This window comes from Gigantopelta aegis, chromosome 10 (assembly GCF_016097555.1).
Source record: "Gigantopelta aegis isolate Gae_Host chromosome 10, Gae_host_genome, whole genome shotgun sequence".
NCBI classification, from domain to species: Eukaryota; Metazoa; Mollusca; class Gastropoda; order Neomphalida; family Peltospiridae; genus Gigantopelta; species Gigantopelta aegis.
The window spans coordinates 10950538-10968137 of NC_054708.1; the positions used below are offsets into that span (position 1 = coordinate 10950538).

At 34.4% G+C, this 17600-nt stretch overlaps 1 protein-coding gene across 4 annotated transcripts in view; it reads left to right on the forward strand.

The window, feature by feature from the left end:
• LOC121384115 overlaps positions 1 to 17600 on the forward strand; it is a 64730-nt gene that overhangs the window by 41975 nt on the left and 5155 nt on the right. For 3 of the 4 annotated variants that reach the window (XM_041514353.1, XM_041514351.1, XM_041514355.1), the window contains 17 exons: positions 391 to 496; positions 1105 to 1144; positions 1721 to 1852; positions 2338 to 2382; positions 2992 to 3052; positions 3274 to 3311; positions 4472 to 4634; positions 5410 to 5505; positions 6656 to 6796; positions 8071 to 8128; positions 9320 to 9448; positions 11042 to 11119; positions 11977 to 12055; positions 12546 to 12734; positions 14636 to 14764; positions 15647 to 15730; positions 16248 to 16316. In XM_041514353.1, the coding sequence (XP_041370287.1) occupies positions 391 to 496; positions 1105 to 1144; positions 1721 to 1852; positions 2338 to 2382; positions 2992 to 3052; positions 3274 to 3311; positions 4472 to 4634; positions 5410 to 5505; positions 6656 to 6796; positions 8071 to 8128; positions 9320 to 9448; positions 11042 to 11119; positions 11977 to 12055; positions 12546 to 12734; positions 14636 to 14764; positions 15647 to 15730; positions 16248 to 16316 (1637 nt within the window). The remainder of the gene's footprint in view (positions 1 to 390; positions 497 to 1104; positions 1145 to 1720; positions 1853 to 2337; positions 2383 to 2991; positions 3053 to 3273; positions 3312 to 4471; positions 4635 to 5409; positions 5506 to 6655; positions 6797 to 8070; positions 8129 to 9319; positions 9449 to 11041; positions 11120 to 11976; positions 12056 to 12545; positions 12735 to 14635; positions 14765 to 15646; positions 15731 to 16247; positions 16317 to 17600) is intronic. The other variant, XM_041514352.1, reaches the window with a different exon arrangement.

Below are 17600 nucleotides of genomic sequence, written 5' to 3' on the forward strand. Positions count from 1 at the left end.
CTGAGCTTTGAGCTTCCAGGTAAAAGCTGATAATTTTCACTGTGCTGTTATATATACACAATTACTTACACGACAATACATTACAAAGTTGGACATACATTTGTACACCAGTTTGCGTTGATTTTGGAATTATGTACATCACAGCTTTCTGTAACAGTGTGTCTTATACCAAGATATGATTGGATAACATGTGGGTTTGCTTTTGTTGTTTTTGTTTTATTTTGTTTGGGTGGATTTTTGTTTGGATTTATTAAAAAACAAAACAATTGGGGGTTGTTGAGAGGTGGGGAGAATATATTATGATACTGTATCTATGGGACCATAACTATCATATGTTGTGATTTGTTGAACACTGATCAAGAGCTGATTGTAACATGAAGTGTATGTCAGTTTCAGATGGTGATTTATCAAGCATAGATGTGGAATCAGATGATGACTCTGTTGATGAACTGCTCAATGAAACACCCGCAATTCTCCAGTCTCTGGAACAAAGATGGTGAGATACTTATGGGGATATAGATCTGATTTGTTCTAGTGCTTATAAAACATTAAAGTCTTCGCTTCCCTCTACCCGTACAAATAACACAAAAACGTTTTTAGTTTTACAGCTCGAGGCCTTTTTTTATGTCCAAAATGTCTGCCTCAAGTGACAGGTTTCTTCTTGGCTTACATCATTTTGGAAATTATGCTTTTGAGCTCAATGTTACCATGCACAGTTTATGTCACTGTGCAACGGGTAAACAGCCGCTTCTTTCTTGTGTCTACTACACGGTAGACCCTGATCTAATGTGGTTTGCCAGGACAGGTTTGTGGTACATGTATATCTCATTTTTAAATAGATTCAGTCCAATATTTTTATCATTATGCTATAATTACATGTAGGAAATCTTTCTTTTTATCTCGGAACAAATTTGTTTTCCTATATCCATGTCTTATAAAAAAAATTGGTAAACATGTTTCCAAAAAGTTAGCATTTAAACAAAATAAATATATAAATGTGAATGTCTAGTTATTGAGCAATTGAAAATTGGCCTACAATGAATTAACTCCACACCTTATCTGTCTTTTGTTGTTGTTTATAATAAAATAATTGATTCCTTTCAGCAATCGAGCATCTCCAGCCACTCCAGACTGTACACTTGAGGTAATTCATGAATAATTACTATTTTCTCTAGAAAAAGAAGTTAAAGTTTGTTTCGTTAAACGACACCACTAAGAGCACATTGATTATTCATCATTGGTTGATACATGTCATACATTTAGTAATTATAAAACCTGCTACATTTTTCTATTAGGAGTAAGGGATAATTTTATGGTATTGTCTTGCTAGTTGTAACAGTTGTTCACAATTATGACTTCCAGTGTCTATGGGGTGGGATGTAGCCCAGTGGGAAAGCGCTCGGCTGATGTGCAGTCATTCTAGGATCGATCCCAGTCAGTAGGCCCATTGAGCTATTTCTCGTTCCAGCCAGTGAATCACGACTAGTATATCAAAGGTCATGGTATATGCTATCCTGTCTGTGGGTTAGTGCATATAAAAGATCCCTTGCTACTACAGGGTTCGTACGGGGCATAATAATTATGGGTTTCTGGGAGTGTACCCGAAAAAACCATGATACACACCCCAACTTTACTGGGTAGATCTACACCATTTGGACACTTTACCATAAGTAAACAGGTCCTTGTAAATCATGATACCTCCATTTTATTCTTTATTCAGTCCTCGCAGCTCAGTGACGATGACAGCCTGGACTTGCAAATTGCTACTTCTCCAGTTCACATCTCAAAGCCAGCGGGAACTAGCAAGTCTGGATTCTCTCTGGACTTCTTGTTAGCAGAGAAAATAGAAAAGGTATAAAGGCTTGAATGCTTGTTTGTCCCCTACCGGTCCAACTGGAGGTGCTATAGGTTTCATCTCTGTCTGTATGTCCATCCATCTGTCTGTCCTTCTGTCTTACAGAGGTTTCTAGATGTTTTTCACAGTGCCATAAAATATTGAGCTGACATTTTGTGTATAGCTTTATCATGTTCGTTTACAGATCAAATTTAACTTTCCTAGCAATTTACCCATTTTTCACAGTACCTTGAATTTAGGAGATATGAAAATATGTTGGGCCTGATAGGGGACATATATTGCTTGAGCAGTACTCTCAGAATGCTTGTTTTACATCTACTAATACGTTGGTGTACATACATACATGTACACAGTCGCTTGTGTCTGACATAAAAGTAGTTTTTTTACTTGATTTCACAATAACTTATGTTTTTAAACTTGTGATTGGTAAAAACATAGAAATAATGTTTCATGTGTAAATACTTAAATGTTTGTGTTGACAGGAAGAAGAAAATCGAGAACTGGACATCATGCATGCAGAATTAAAGGTTCGTACATAATATTTTAGCTCAGGCAAACCAAAACTATATTGGAAACTTTAAGTATTGCTTATGGTTTGGAAAATGATGGCAAGCAATAACCACTGTTAAATTATGTAGAAGAGCAATTGCTCTCGGTGTCTGAATAAAAAAACAGATCTGTGGGGTGTTGTTGAATTTATTTTATGTCTAAAACGTACATCAGCATGTGACAAAGTGAGCAGTTTTTCATCCACACATTAATCATTTTGCTTAAGCACATGTGAGTTAGAGCAGTTGTTCAAATCAAACCGGGCCGGACTTAGCCCAATGGTACAGCGCTCGCTAGATGCCAAATGCCTGATGCCATATAACCGTAAATAAAATGTGTTGAGTGCGTCGTTAAATAAAACATTTCCTTCTTTCTTTCAAATCAAACCATAAAGACTGTTGCACTAGTACAGCAGTTTTGTTTTTCTTATTAATAACTTACATTAAATGCATCATTTACAGTACATTATAGTGGCTGTTAACTACTAAATCACTGTAAAATAGTTTGCTAGTTTTACAAACTGGTACCTATTTGCAGAATTTTATTTTAAATACTGGTTTCAATATTTTATTTTTTTGGTGTTTCAGGAAGGTATAAAGAAAGGTGGTTTTGCAAAGCTGACGTTTGATTCTGAAGATGGTAATGAAGGCAAGCATGTTTTTTCTTATGTATTTATTTAATATGTTTTATTGCTCTTTGGTTTTTGAGAAATTCTGGGGTGTTTTTTTAAACCTTTATAAATAAAATTGTAGTACTTAGTCTAAATGCTTTAAGCAAAGAATATTATGTAGCAGGCCGTATTACCACTTGCAAAAGATCCTTATATTAACATAATATAATTGCTATTATTCTTTGTTCTGTTTTAACAGGTGACCTTTTACCAGAGTACCAACAAAAGCTGCACCACGTAAGTTGTTTATGAATCAAGACAGACTGTAATTAGAGGAAATATTTGGTATGAAGTGTAGAGTTTCTCAAAAAACATAACAAATAGAAATCATTACATATTTATTCTAATAACGTAAACAAATTTTACAACCAAATATAATATTATAATAACATTTCTTTTTCTAAAACAAAAATCAGTCCCCAGTAGTATTAACAAAATAATTATTACTAAATTGCCCTAGATAATATTATTGTGTATTTAAATTTGTGGGGGAAAAAAAACATTATACTTTGACCCCAAAATAAAGTTAACCTTGCATTTTCAGCAATCAGTGATCAAGTGACGTAAAATGTTGGATCATTCTATTTATAACTGGAAGTCAAAAGACGGTTACACTCAGAACCAACAACAAATATGTATTTCCTTATAAATGAACAATAAAATAACTAATATGTTATGCACAATAATACTTGATTTAATATATATACTATATATATATACACATTGTAACGGTTAATAATAATTAGATATTTTATAATAGACTTTTGTTCAAGGATATGCTTTACAATTTCGAGATTCAACTGTCATAGCCGCATTCATGTTGCATGTGTGTGCAATATTTTATTTACAGCCAAAATGTCTATTTAAATCGGAAATGTGTAAAAGATGTGTTATTTAATGTATACTTATAAAACATGCTCACACAGTTTTGTCCCTCCCTCCCTCCCCTCCCTCCCTCCCTCCCTCCCTCCCTCCCTCCCTCTCTCTCCCCTCTCTCTCTCTCTCTCTCTCTCTCTCTCTCTCTCTCTCTCTCTCTCTCTCTCTCTCTCTCTCTCTCTCTCTCTCTCTCTCTCTCTCTCTCTCTCTCTCTCTCTCTCTCTCTCTCGTCCTCCCTCCCTCTCCATCCCTCTCTTTTGTCTTCATGTCAAGCCTTTGTATGTCCTTGAATCATCATGCCCACTCTGAAATTACACTAAGCCCAGTTTAAGAACCACTGGTCCAGCATGTTAAGAGGAAAGCTACTGCCACCACATGACTGTCACTACCAGAGCAACAAACATTTGATTGACTGTGTATTCCCACAAACAGAATACACATCCAAAATATCCCAAAAAAAAGAGGATTTTTTCTGTGATCCTGTATTAATTAGTGCTGTTGTTAACTGTTTGTTCTTTCAGTTCAAAGTTTCCAAGAGTGTAATTGAGGATGTCCATCCTGGCGATCAAGTATTCTCTGCCGATCACTTCCAGCAGCTCTTCACGGAGAGAATACTACCGCCAAGCTGTGGCTTTGTTTCATCAAATACTACCATCGACAAACACCTCTTTACCATTGAGCCAGGTCAGTCTTGTTTGTTTAATAACCAGTTCGTCAACGTTACCAAATAAAAAAGCAAGATATGGGTAAATTGTAATAATGTCCTGCCGACAATTAGCAACAACGTCAACTTCTGCCTTTATCTCCATGTCTTACAAGTGTGCCCATTGGGCTATTTCTCGCTCCAGCTAGTGCACCACGACTGGTACATCAAAGGCCGTGGCATGTGCTATCCTGTCTATGGGGTGGTGCATATAAAAGATCCATTGCTGCTAATTGAAAAGAATAGCCCATGAAATGGCGACAGCGGGTTTCCTCTCTCAATATCTGTGTGGTCCTTAACCATATGTCCGACGCCATATAACCGTGACTAAAATTTGTTAGTGCGTCGTTAAATAAACCTATTTGTGAAATTATTAAAAAAAAAATTATCTACCATAATTTTAATGTAACATTTCTTTTTGTTTTCAACTGCTAAACAAAATTTGGAATAAATTTATATAAGACTATTAATCAATGTAATATATATGTATTTGAAACATTTTAATATGATTTATTACCCTGATGTATTACTGTGATTACTTTAAACCAAACTTTTGCAGGTCCCTTTGGGAGACTTTCAGTGTCTTGCTTCAGGAATTTGTTTGACACATTTGTCTTACCTTGCCTGCCAGTAATGTAATTGACATTTTGATAAGTTACAACTTAAAAGATGAAGAAAGTAGGTAATCAAGTAGGTAAGCAGTTTTTCCGGCTACCAGCCGAACATGACGTGTGATTTTTATTTCACTGTTTCCAGCCCTGGTTTGTGATCTGGTGAACACCAACACGCTGTCTCTGTGTTTCCATGCCATAGCATCCAAGGATGCCATGCTTCGCTGGCTCTTCTTTCTCCGTAAGTGTTCATACATCTTGTTCGTTTAACAAAGCATTTTTTTGTCCAAAAAAAAAAAATTGTTAGAGGTCTGTATCATAGGAACCTCGGAGCTTGGAGGAAAATGCCCTCACCCCCACTTGACCAAAATGTTCTTCACAGAGAACTTAAGACATGGGCGGATCCAGGAAATATTTTTAGGGGGGGACCAAAAAAGAAGGGCACCTTACTACAAGTTTTGATATTTACAATTAATATGAATTCCTACAGTTCTACGTCATAATATACTAGCAATAATGAAGTAAATTGGCGTCACTCGCGTTAGAACCTCAATGGGGCCCCATTGAGACTCAATAACACAGACACATATCTGCAAGCTTGCGCATGTACACGAAAATCTTGATTTCATTTATCTACAATATAATTATTGTTTACTTAAAAAAAAAAAATTCTACAAACAAAAAGGGCACTTGGACATTTTGAGGGCACTTGAACAATTTTTGGGGGGGACACGTCCCCCTGGTCCCCCCCCCTTTGGATCCGCCCATGTAAGAAATAATTACATACTCTACATATCACACAAAAATAGTACTTTACCATTTCTGATCCAAAGTTCGATCATTTAAATTTGTATTCTGAATATCGTCTGACTAGAGATCACAAGATTTGTCATTGTTAAGCTAATCTTAAAAAACAAAAACGTTTTATGTAGTGCTTGAGTTAAGTCATGTTTTATGCCCTATTCTTTAATTGTTTCAGATTTAATGTTCTGGCATATGCTTGTTGACATATTTATTGCGCATCTTTAAAAATAATGCATTGATTTGATGTACTAGTATGACTGAAGTGTTCGTTTTGAACTGCTTAATTAAATGTAGCTAACCTGTAAAACATAGCCGACACAGACATTATATGGTTGATAGAACTTCTTGGTTGCCAGCTTATTTTAACAAGCCTGAATGATTGGCATAATTGACATATCTGTGTGGCATTACTGTGATTTTGGTTTTATTGAAGAATTTTCAAAACGTAAAATAAAAAATAAAAATGTTTATTTTTTATTTTTATTGTGTGGCATTACTGTGATTTTGGTTTTATTGAAAAATGTTCAAAACATAAAATAAATTTTTAAAGAAACTACATTTATTTAATTTTTATTTTTCTTGCATAGTGTCCATCCACAGCAGCAGCGTGTTGCTGCATGGGTGTAAGAAGGTGTTGTTCGACATCCTCCACACTCAGCACTGCAGTGACAAGACCACCACATGGACACCAGACATTCTCGACATTCTACGAGTCTTCGTCAATTATGGTAGGTAAACTTATGAGGCCAACTTTACGAAGGGTGTTTAAGCTGTCTAAATGTATATAGTTACATGCATGTAAGACAATTGGGCCCACAGTGTTTTATGTACATAAACAATTAACTAAATTAGGCAGAGTTTAACACATAATAAATTAACTCACTGGACGAGTATAAACAATTAACTAGATTAGGCAGAGTTTAACACATACTAAATTAACTCACTGGACAAGTATAAACATGAACTAGATTAGGCAGAGTTTAACACATAATAAATTAACTCACTGGACAAGTATAAACAATTAACTACATTAGTCAGAGTTTAACACAATAAATTAACTCACTGGACAAGTATAAACAATTAACTAGATTAGGCAGAGTTTAACACATAATAAATTAACTCACTGGACGAGACGCTGAGATCATGTTAGTTCACATAGTAATCTGGATGACTAGAGTTGCTGGTTGAACAAAGGCCAGTGTATTTGAAAAAAAAATTGTTTAAAGGATTTTGTACTTTAAAGCTTTTTCTGTTTATGTTACCACAGTAAAAGCTTTTACCATTTGTGATATTACAGTCTTCAAAGGGAAGAGGTACCGTATGCTCCATTCATTCATCACTTGCATTAAAGATGCATTCTCAAATTTACAAGTGCCATATTTCATTCACAATAATTATGAATTAATCAATCGATACTACATATATAATTAAGTCAAAAACATAAAAACTAATTATTGTTCAAATCATGGTTTTCCCAAGAATCCTTGATTAAAAACAGAACATAGACTAAAAACAGAACATAGACTAAAAACAGAACATAGACTAAAAACATAGGACATCTTCATCACAGATCCCCCGAAATAGCAACCAGTCATGTATCAGTGTGGAGATGCAATTAACATTCAGACTGTGACATCATGCATTAACCTGTCAATCACCTTAATTAGATTTTTCAATAATATCATTTAATAAATAGTAAATGAAATGATTTGGTTATATTTTTTATGGGTATGTAATTCAAGGTATAATCTTTACATTTCACGCCAAAAATTAATAAATGTTTTTGCTCATTATATAATTCTGAGACTGCCTCTTTAATTTCTTAACCACCAAATGTTTTTTTTTAAGCTGTCACAGTGAAGATTATGTGAGAAATAATGTCACTTCCAACTCCTATTTGTCACAGTGCCCAGTTTTAACACCTTGCCAATCATAAGTTAAACTTTATATATGAGGGTATCTTAATTGTGTATTTTCACTGAGCATCCAATCTTTAATTCAGGTGCAAAAGCCGAGGATCTGATGTTGGGTCAGACTGCGTTTACAGAGGAACAAATCAGGTGAGTTATGTTCTTTTATAAACTCGGATTTTACATATCGATCAATATCTACTTTTACAATTATCTGTGTAAATCATGTCAGCAAAATTCTTAATTATCAGTTTGTAGATTATCTTTTCAAAACCTCAAATCCACAGCATAAAATATATTCCTCTCCAAATATGCCCTTGAATACAAAAATAGGAAAAGAAAAATAGTAGACTACTACGCACAACCATCTAGAGAAGATTGGACAAGTAGATCAGTGGATTGAATAAAATTTGAATTTGGTGTTGAGCTTTAAATGACTGTATTTTAACTCGTTTTTACCATTGAAATGACATTAAAACAAATAATTTGTTTTATTATTCATCAAACTTATAATGCATTCAAGATCTAAAAAGTACATAATATTGCATGATGGGATGTTTTATTTGTACTGTGCACAAATTACTGTTACGTAAGATGTGAAAGGCTTTTAGGGACTGATCAAAATGTTTAAGTCGTCGTCAGGAGTGTTTTCGATCAGGATTTTATGAACTGATTTGTTGCCTCCGTGTATAAGCCGACTCTTTTCTTTTGGAAAGTATTTCTAGACTTCAAATATCGGCTAATATACGGTAATCAAAATATTTTGTCCTAAATTTGTATGAAAGTTCTTTTTTTGGTGAATGAATGAATGAATGAATGAATGAATGTTTAACGACACCCCAGCACGAAAAATACATCGGCTATTGGGTGTCAAACTATGGTAATGCAAATAAATAAAGTGATGATCAACATCAATATAAAAATTCAAGGTTTAAACAAAAACAGTGTAAAGAACTGTGCAAAAATACAAATACAAATATCACAGAATTTTACGGACACCGAATTTTACTGTAAACTTCAATTTGTGCTGTATTGGCCATTCTCAAAGAGAATGTTACACCCCTGCACCACGATGAGGTTACAGCACGCGCAGGGTTTTTTTTGGTGACGTTTTCATATCAGGTTCCGAGCTTATAATTCATTAAGTTTATTCTCAAGTCTCCATGAAATATTTGAGTCTAGAATAAAGTTTTATAACCATGGGCCTTGTTTACCATTTTGAGTCATTGTCTATGCAAGGAATCATAATGTTAGTTCATTAAATATAAAATGCCATTTGTCATATTTTGTACTCTAGACCAAGTCAGATTTGTTAAAAACCTTTTAATTTGTTTGTTGTAGAAAAGCATTTGAAGCTCCCAGTGATGGAAATGTTCAGCAGAATATACCAAACGTCAATGCATATCAGCGTTTGAATCAAGAGAACATATCCATGGTTATACAGACAATATCTTACGCCTTGCAAGGAAGGTGAGGACTACTGGGTACTTGGGGAAAATGTAGCCGCACTTCGTATCGAATAACATAGGGTCCAGGGCCCCGTTCCACAAAGCAATCTTAGCACTAAGATCACCTTAGTGCATAAGGTAGCTATGCAGTTACGTTGATCTTAGGGCTAAGATCGCTTCATGGAACGGGGCCCTGGGACCTAATTCACTATATTAACCTTTAGACCACTGGATTAATTTTTGACAAAAAATACTTTGAGTACAAGTTTATCATTTTTACCCACATATATTCCCTTAAATGTTTTATAAATAAGTAAAATAAAGTTCATATTTGAATCGGTAAGTATTGTTATGTGGATTTTTCAAATTTTTATATTTTAGATCAGTTAATGTTGATTAAAATTAGGCAAAAAATCTAAAAAGTCGCGTTTACTTATGGCCATCTGTTGCCAGCTGTCCATAATTTATGTCCATTATTCCCAATAACTGTGGTTTTCTGACCAGAATTAAAAAAACCAAAAAAAAAAAACCAACAAGAAGTACGATTCATATCCCAATATTTGGTGATGTTCGTTGTTGGTAAAACTATCAAATTTATTATCAAATTGGCTGTCACAATCGGCTAATCGATCCCTGAAAATGACTGCGATGTGCCGCCATTGTTGTCAAGCGAAAATACTTGCCGAAAACTTTTTCAACTCCAAATTACAAGCTATTTTCAAAACAAAAACAAAAACCTAAAGATACAGGAAGCTGAGTTGTCTTCTGTTTCCTGTTATACAAGTCTTTCCGGTGAGTGTCGTGTGCAAAACGGCTGGAAAATATGAATTGGGGAATGCACTGTATACAGTGTACAGTATATCGACTGGCGACGTCGATCGAGATATCTTGCCTGCAGTAGTCGAAAGGTTAAGATGCTTATGGTGTTAATACCAATGTGGAAGCTTGACTTAAGGGAACATTTTGTTCAGCGTCATGTTGTAGTAGTTAAAAACAAAACGTTCCCTGGACTTATTTCACTGAAAGTCCAAATCTACATGTATTATAAATACATGTTATATCCCTATCACCTAACCTTAATAACATGTATTATAAATACATGTTATATCCCTATCACCTAACCTTAATAACATGTATTTTGCCAGCAGTAATTGCTTTTGATTGGGAATGAAAGCATTTAGACTGATGCAACCTATTAAAGTATTTATCATAATTTTGGGGTCGGATGTAGCCCAGTGTTAAAGCGTTCACTTGATGTGGTTGGTGTGGGATCGATCCCCGTCGATGGGTCCATTGGGCTATTTCTCGTTCTAGCCAGTGCACCACAACTGTTACGACTGGTATATCATAGGCCGTGGTATGTGCTATCCTGTCTGGGATGGGGCATATAAAAGATCCCTTGCTACAAATGAAACAAATGTAGCAGGTTTCCTCTCTATTACTGTGTCAAACTGACCATATGTTTGACATCCTATAGCCGATGATTAATAGATCAATGTGCTCTAGTGGTGGTGTTAAACAAAACAAACTTCTTGTGATAATTTCAATTTTTGGTAACATTATTTGTGATTTTAAAAAAATATTGTTTTTTTGTTTTGTTATTATTAACTCTCAGACCGAAGTACAAGACCGAGGAACTCAACTGTCTGCTGGTGATGGTTCTGAAGGTTGCTCTGGATACTGCACTAAATAAGTAAGTTTTCTCATAGCATATACAGGGAAGTGGGTTTTCAGCTTTACATCTGATTCCTGCTTGGGGGTTTGTGGGGGTGAAATGATTTTCACAAAGTTGATTGGATTTGATCTGAAATGTCAAAAAATTACCTTTATGTAGTATATAGAGATTATTATACGAGCTTGTGTGTCGTACTGATTTTACAAAATGAGTTTCAGAATTTTTGTATTGCCCAATCGAGAGCAAGGGTAATACATGAATCCTGACACGAGTTTCGTAAAATCAGTACGATTCACACGCAAGTGTAATAATTTCTTTATTATCCATATTATTATTGTTGTTTTCTTTATGAATAACAAGACCCAACTCAAAATGTTTCTTCCACAACTAGAAGGAGATGACGAAATGACGTCATATTTCAAATGCACAGTCTGAGCTAGGACTGGAGAAGCAACGTCATTTTATGACGTTGCTTCCCAAAATTACGTTATTACACATGTGCTTCGTATGACTATTATTAACTCGGTTATGTCGAACCATGTGGATAATAAAGAACATGTATAAAATTTATAGATTGTTTAAGACCTGTTCAGCTTCTTCTTTTTTTTTAAATGAAAATTATATCTCCATATTATAGTTCCATACATTGTATGAATGTGAATAGATAGAAGATATCGAGTAAGTAAATTTCAGGAATCAAATTTCATCATTATGTGTAAAGAAATCTGAGATATGACAAGAGGATTTTAAAGATAAACATTGGATTTCTACTGGTATTGGGTCAAAGGTTTTACAGAATTTGACATGTATTGCTTTAATAGCAGTACTCTCAGAATGCTTGTTTTTGAGACATTTTTTTTTGTTTGTTATTCTAGTTCTGCACTGGATTACGACCTGCAAGTATGTGTTGCTTCCATCCTTGAGAATTATGGCAAAGAAGAATGGCCAGAAATGGTATGTATTATTTAGTTTGGTTTCTTTGCTTGGTACCATTACCAGACACCACGTTAAATATGTTGAAATTACTATGTAATAAAAACCATAAAACCATCAAACAAAATTCAGCAATTGTTGTCCACTATAAAGTATATTTTAAAATATTAAGTATTTGACCTTTAAATGTTGAAGAGTTTTAATATGTTGATGAACATTGAGTTTTGCATCATTAGTAGACAAAGTAGACAAAACGAGCTGAATTTACAAACCCTGTTTTCCTTAAATGCAGGTCTTTAAGCATTGTAAATGTATGTAATTACACGCTTGTAAAACCTAAACAGGATTTATAAATTAAGCCCAACATTTTTTTCCAATACCATGTACATTGATACAACTGTAATAAATAATATTAAATTTTCTGTATTTCACCATTTGTCGTGTAGTTCTGTAACAACGGTTGCAAAAAGACTGTAAATCTCTTACTTACAATAAAATCTATACCATTCAGATCCCAGACTTGTGCCTTGTGCTGAGCGGAATCACAAAACACCATCACAACAAGGTACATATGGCACAGCTACTTCCCAATGGCAAGAGAGGGCGCTATGTACAGAGACGCTTGAGTTACGTATTCCTCCGACAGTTGCTGTTTCCTTCAAATTGTTTGACACATCATTCAGAGTTGGTAAACTTACAGGTGAGGTTTAGATTTTTTATTACTGGTACTCTAGGTTGTCCTCAGACATATTTGAGAGTTGGCCTCACTCTGTTCTCATGGAGCAGGAGTGAGACATAGGTCTCAAGAAGGCAAACAAATATTTATTACCCCATTGGGCTATTATTTTCAGGGGAAATAAAAATCATAATTTCTCACTGAGAAATTATCATGTATTGGTTTAACGTACAAAATTATTCGACAGTTTGGTGCTTACAATCCAATGACTTTGTCGGTACTAAATATGATATCATCACAATTTGGCAAATGTACAAAATGATATCGGATAGTTTAAAGAGTTTGTGTTTATGCCTCTTAGTTTTTAAAATATTAAATGTGTAATAAAAAGTTATTTTAATACAATTCATTACTTATTTTTTGACCAGAATAAATATAATTTTGGTTTTTGAAAATGTTCTGTCAATGTGAATAAAATACAAAATTGTAGCATTTCTCAGAACTACATGTATGAATTTTTAAAATAAAAGACTTTTAGAGAAAAAAATACCTGAGGTAATAAATAGAATAACAACCTCTGTACCAGATATGTAGGTCCCTTTTCATGAAATAATTTTCATTAGTCACTCAATACAGCCCTTGACAAGTAAAAATTGGTTCATTCAGCACATAAACTTGATAACTGGTAACTCATTTATTATCCTCTATTGTTTAATCAGTGGCTGTTGAGGGTCTCACGTGTGATATGTGTGACCCTTTGTCTGGAGTGTTATAAAGACATTATCTGCTGCCACCATATAGGCATGTCTTTTTAATAAGGGATTCATTGTAGTGGTGTCATTAACCTTTAAACTACTGGTTTAATTTTTGGCAAAAACCACTGAGTGGGTACAAAAGTATAATTTTTACTCACATATATTCACTTAAATGTTTTATAAATACATAAAATAAAGTTCATATTTGAATCGGTAAATATTATTTTTGTTTATTTTTCAAATTTTTATCATATTTTAAATTAGTTATTGTTGATTAAAATTAGGCAATTTTTTATTTTAAGTTGCGTTTACTTAAGGGCATTTGTGGCCGCTGTCCAGTATTTATGTCCATTATTTCCAATAACAGTGGCTTTCTGACCAGAATTAAAAAAACAAAAATGAACTATGATTCGTATCCCAATATATGGTGATTTTCATGGTTAGTAAAACAATAAAATTTATTATCAAATTAGCTGTCACAATCAGCTATCAATCCCTGAAAATGACTGCGACATGCCGCCATTGTTGTCAAGCCAAAATACTTGCCAAAAACCACTTTTTCAGCTCAAAATTCAAAGGTATTTTCCTCTGAAAACCTTAAATCTAAAGGCAGGAAGCTGAGTTGTCTTTCATGTCCTGTTAATAAATCGCTTCCGGTGAGTATTGTGTGCAAAACAGCGGGAAATATGAATTGGGGAATGCACTGTATGTCGACTGGCATGACGTCGGGTGAGATATCTTGCCTGCAGTAGTCAGAAGGTTAAGAATAGAAATAACAGGTGAAAATCAAATTAAAGCTTGTGATTGTCATGTCATGTGATATAATCAGATGGATACTGAAGTAAAAGAATGATACAATTTCATTAGGTTATCTTTAATGTTGATAATAATTACATTGATCAGGGGTGGGAATTCTCCTCGGATCAACTGTTTTTCTCTCATGGAACATTGCGTTTCCTCGCATTTTATCGTCCTTTCCTCCATAATGTGTCAGATTGCACAGATTTTAACCTAGGATTTCAAGAATTTCCGGGACCATTCTGGATTTCTTCTTTTTTACAGTTCACCAATTCCCACCCCTGATTAATAATAAGCTAATATTACAAACACTTTTTTATAACAGGGTTGTCAACAAGATCTTGTAAGGGAGTACAACTCTTTTCATTTCAGGTGAGGACACTGTCTGGTCTTTTTCATCACATCTGTGATCTGGCGTCCGAGGACTTGTATGCTCTAGCCAGTGCCATCACGCTGCTCGATATGTCTGTGGGAAACGAGTGCCTCAAGTCAAGTGAAAAGGTGATACGTTAAAACAGCAAAATGTCCACAGCACTTTGCTGTATGATTTTGTATTGTTGTAATACTTATATTAGAGGTTGAACGGCTTTGGTAGGACCAGTCAGCTTCTTATGCTGACTAGTAAAGGCCCACAGACATTTTAAATGTCAACCAGTAGTATGCTGTGATATATCCTCATCAATCAGATTGCGTTTGTATCCCTGGAACAGGTTGAAGATCAGTAGAGTACATGCCTAAGATACAGTAGGTAGTAGGTTGTATTTCCCTTTTTGGATTCAATAGTGGGTTTTTTATCTCTCCCTCCCCCCAATCATTTTCCTACGACTGATATATTAAAGGCAGTGGTATATGCTTTTGATTTTGTGGGAAAGTGCACATAGATTCTTAGCTGGGTTGTTGTTTGGTGGGGTTTTTGGGGGGCTAGAGTTTCTTTCTGTACTCTAGATAGTGGCATATCCATACTTGTTAGACACCACATTAGCTATTAACAGGTTCTGAGGTGTTTTTAAAGAAACTTTCGTTTCCCATTTCTTACCTATTTTATGCTTTTAAAAAAAACACCAACAGGTTTGAAACTGATGCTCTCCTTTTAGAAATATATTTGAAACCCAATTACATTTTGTGCTTGATTATCAGTGTTAATCACCCATATTCTTCTCTCTTTTTAGAAATAGATTTGAAACCCAATTACATTTTGTGGTTCATATCGGTGTTCATTACCCATATTCTTCTCTCTCTTTTTGCCAAAATTTTATTTCCACTTAACCTCAAATCAATACTATAATTAAAAGATACTCTAATTAAAAATGTTAAAATCCTATATTACTTAGCTTATCAAATAGCATATTTAGTTTTTCGTAACCGTTGTACTTTCTTTTTCAGGTCGACCTTGATTATCTCACAGGTCAGTTGAAGTTTCTAATGAGTGATGTCCGAGACAATGTCCGAATGTTGGATAAAACACGGGTAAGCAAAATACATCTTTTAGCTTGTTAGTTGTGGTTTTGTCTCTGTTCTTGATAAATAATGGGGTGGGACATAGCCCAGTGGTAAAGCGCTCGCCTGATGCACAGTCGGTCTAGGATACCGGGTTATTTCTCGTTCCAGCCAGTGCACTACGACTGGTATATCAAAGGCCATGGTATATTCTGTCGTGTCTGTGGGAAAGTGCATATAAAAGATCCCTTGCAGCATTAGGAAAATTTTAGCAGGTTTCCTCTGATGACTACCTGTCAGAATTACCAAATGTTTAATTAATTAATCAGTGTGCTTCAGTGGTGTCGTTAAACAAAACAAATTCTCTTTTTCATAAATTAGCTCTTGTTTTGGCGTTTTGAGAAGTACTACTTTATAAATTAGTTTGATTCAGTTATAATTGTGATTCGTTAAACAGTTAAAGCATTTATTCTTTCATTCTTCAGACTTGTTGATATATGTTAGATAACGACTAGCTGCCAACTCAGTTTTAAAATGTTTTTAAAAGGTAAAAGATATGATGGTGCGAGTGTCAAGCAAATGGACTCTGATGATGCATGCTATGGGTAGCAAGCAGGTAAGACCAGTAAAATTCATCAACCATTGTTGTAAAGTAGCTTATTTTATCTTTGGGTATTGTTATATACTGTACAGCGTAATATGTAACAATGAAACTCTCTACCATCTACTAAAATTTCTTCTCGATGTAAGAGATTTGACTGTGAATGAAGCCTCATGTGCAAAATGCTTACCATATAACTTGTATTATCAGTGGCTAGGTACATTCATGATCATGGTATGTGATGTCTTGAAAAATTTATTGCATTGTAACGTGTTTTAAGAATTTAAAAATTGTTATAAAATTAAATTATTTTATACATTACAGTTAATCTGCTTTGCAGTGAATTTGCTAGAATTGATCATAATCAAGACGTAAGAAGTGTATAGTTTAACAACAATAAACAGCTGTAATAGCTGTAAATATTTTACATAACCTAGAATTAGGGTCAGTGCCTTTAACCGTTAGACTACTGGATTAATTTTATAATTTTTACTCACATATATTCACTTAAATATTTGATAAATACATAATACATATTTTATATCAGTTAATATTCATTAAAATTAGGCAAAAAATGTAAAGTCACGTTTACTTATGGGCATTTGTGGCCAGCTGTCCAGTATTTATGTCCACTATTCCCGATAACAGTGGTTTTCTGACCATAATGTTTTTTTAAAAACTAACTACAATTCACATCCAAACATTTGGTGATTTTGATTGTTTGTAAAACGATCAAATTTATTATCAAATTAGCTGTCACAATCAGCTATCGATCCCTGAAAATTACTGCAATGTGCCGCCATTGTTGTCCAGCGAAAATACTTGCCGAAAACCACTTTTTGAACTCAAAATTCCAAGATATTTTCCATTGAAAAACAATAAACAAAAGCTACCATTTTATCAAGAAATCTCTTTGCTGTATTATACATCCGTTTCTGGTGAGTGCCATGTGTAAAACAGCGGGAAATATGAACTGGGGAATGCACTGTATACAATGTACAGTATGTGAACTGGCATGACGTCGGGTGAGATATCTCATCTGCAGTAATCTGAAGGTTAAAGAAATGCTCGCGCAAGGCTTTTGGACTAGTATGCATGTTCAATGATATATGATGCACATTATTGCTTAATCAACAAGTATATTATTATATTTAATTACTAAAATGGTTAAATGTTACGGCTATTATATATAACAGGTGCAGCCATTTTTTTTTCCATTGCATTGAATACATCCTCTGACGAGCCGGTGGTTATGTCAGGAATTAGTAATAGAATTGAAACCCCCCCCCCCCCCCAGAT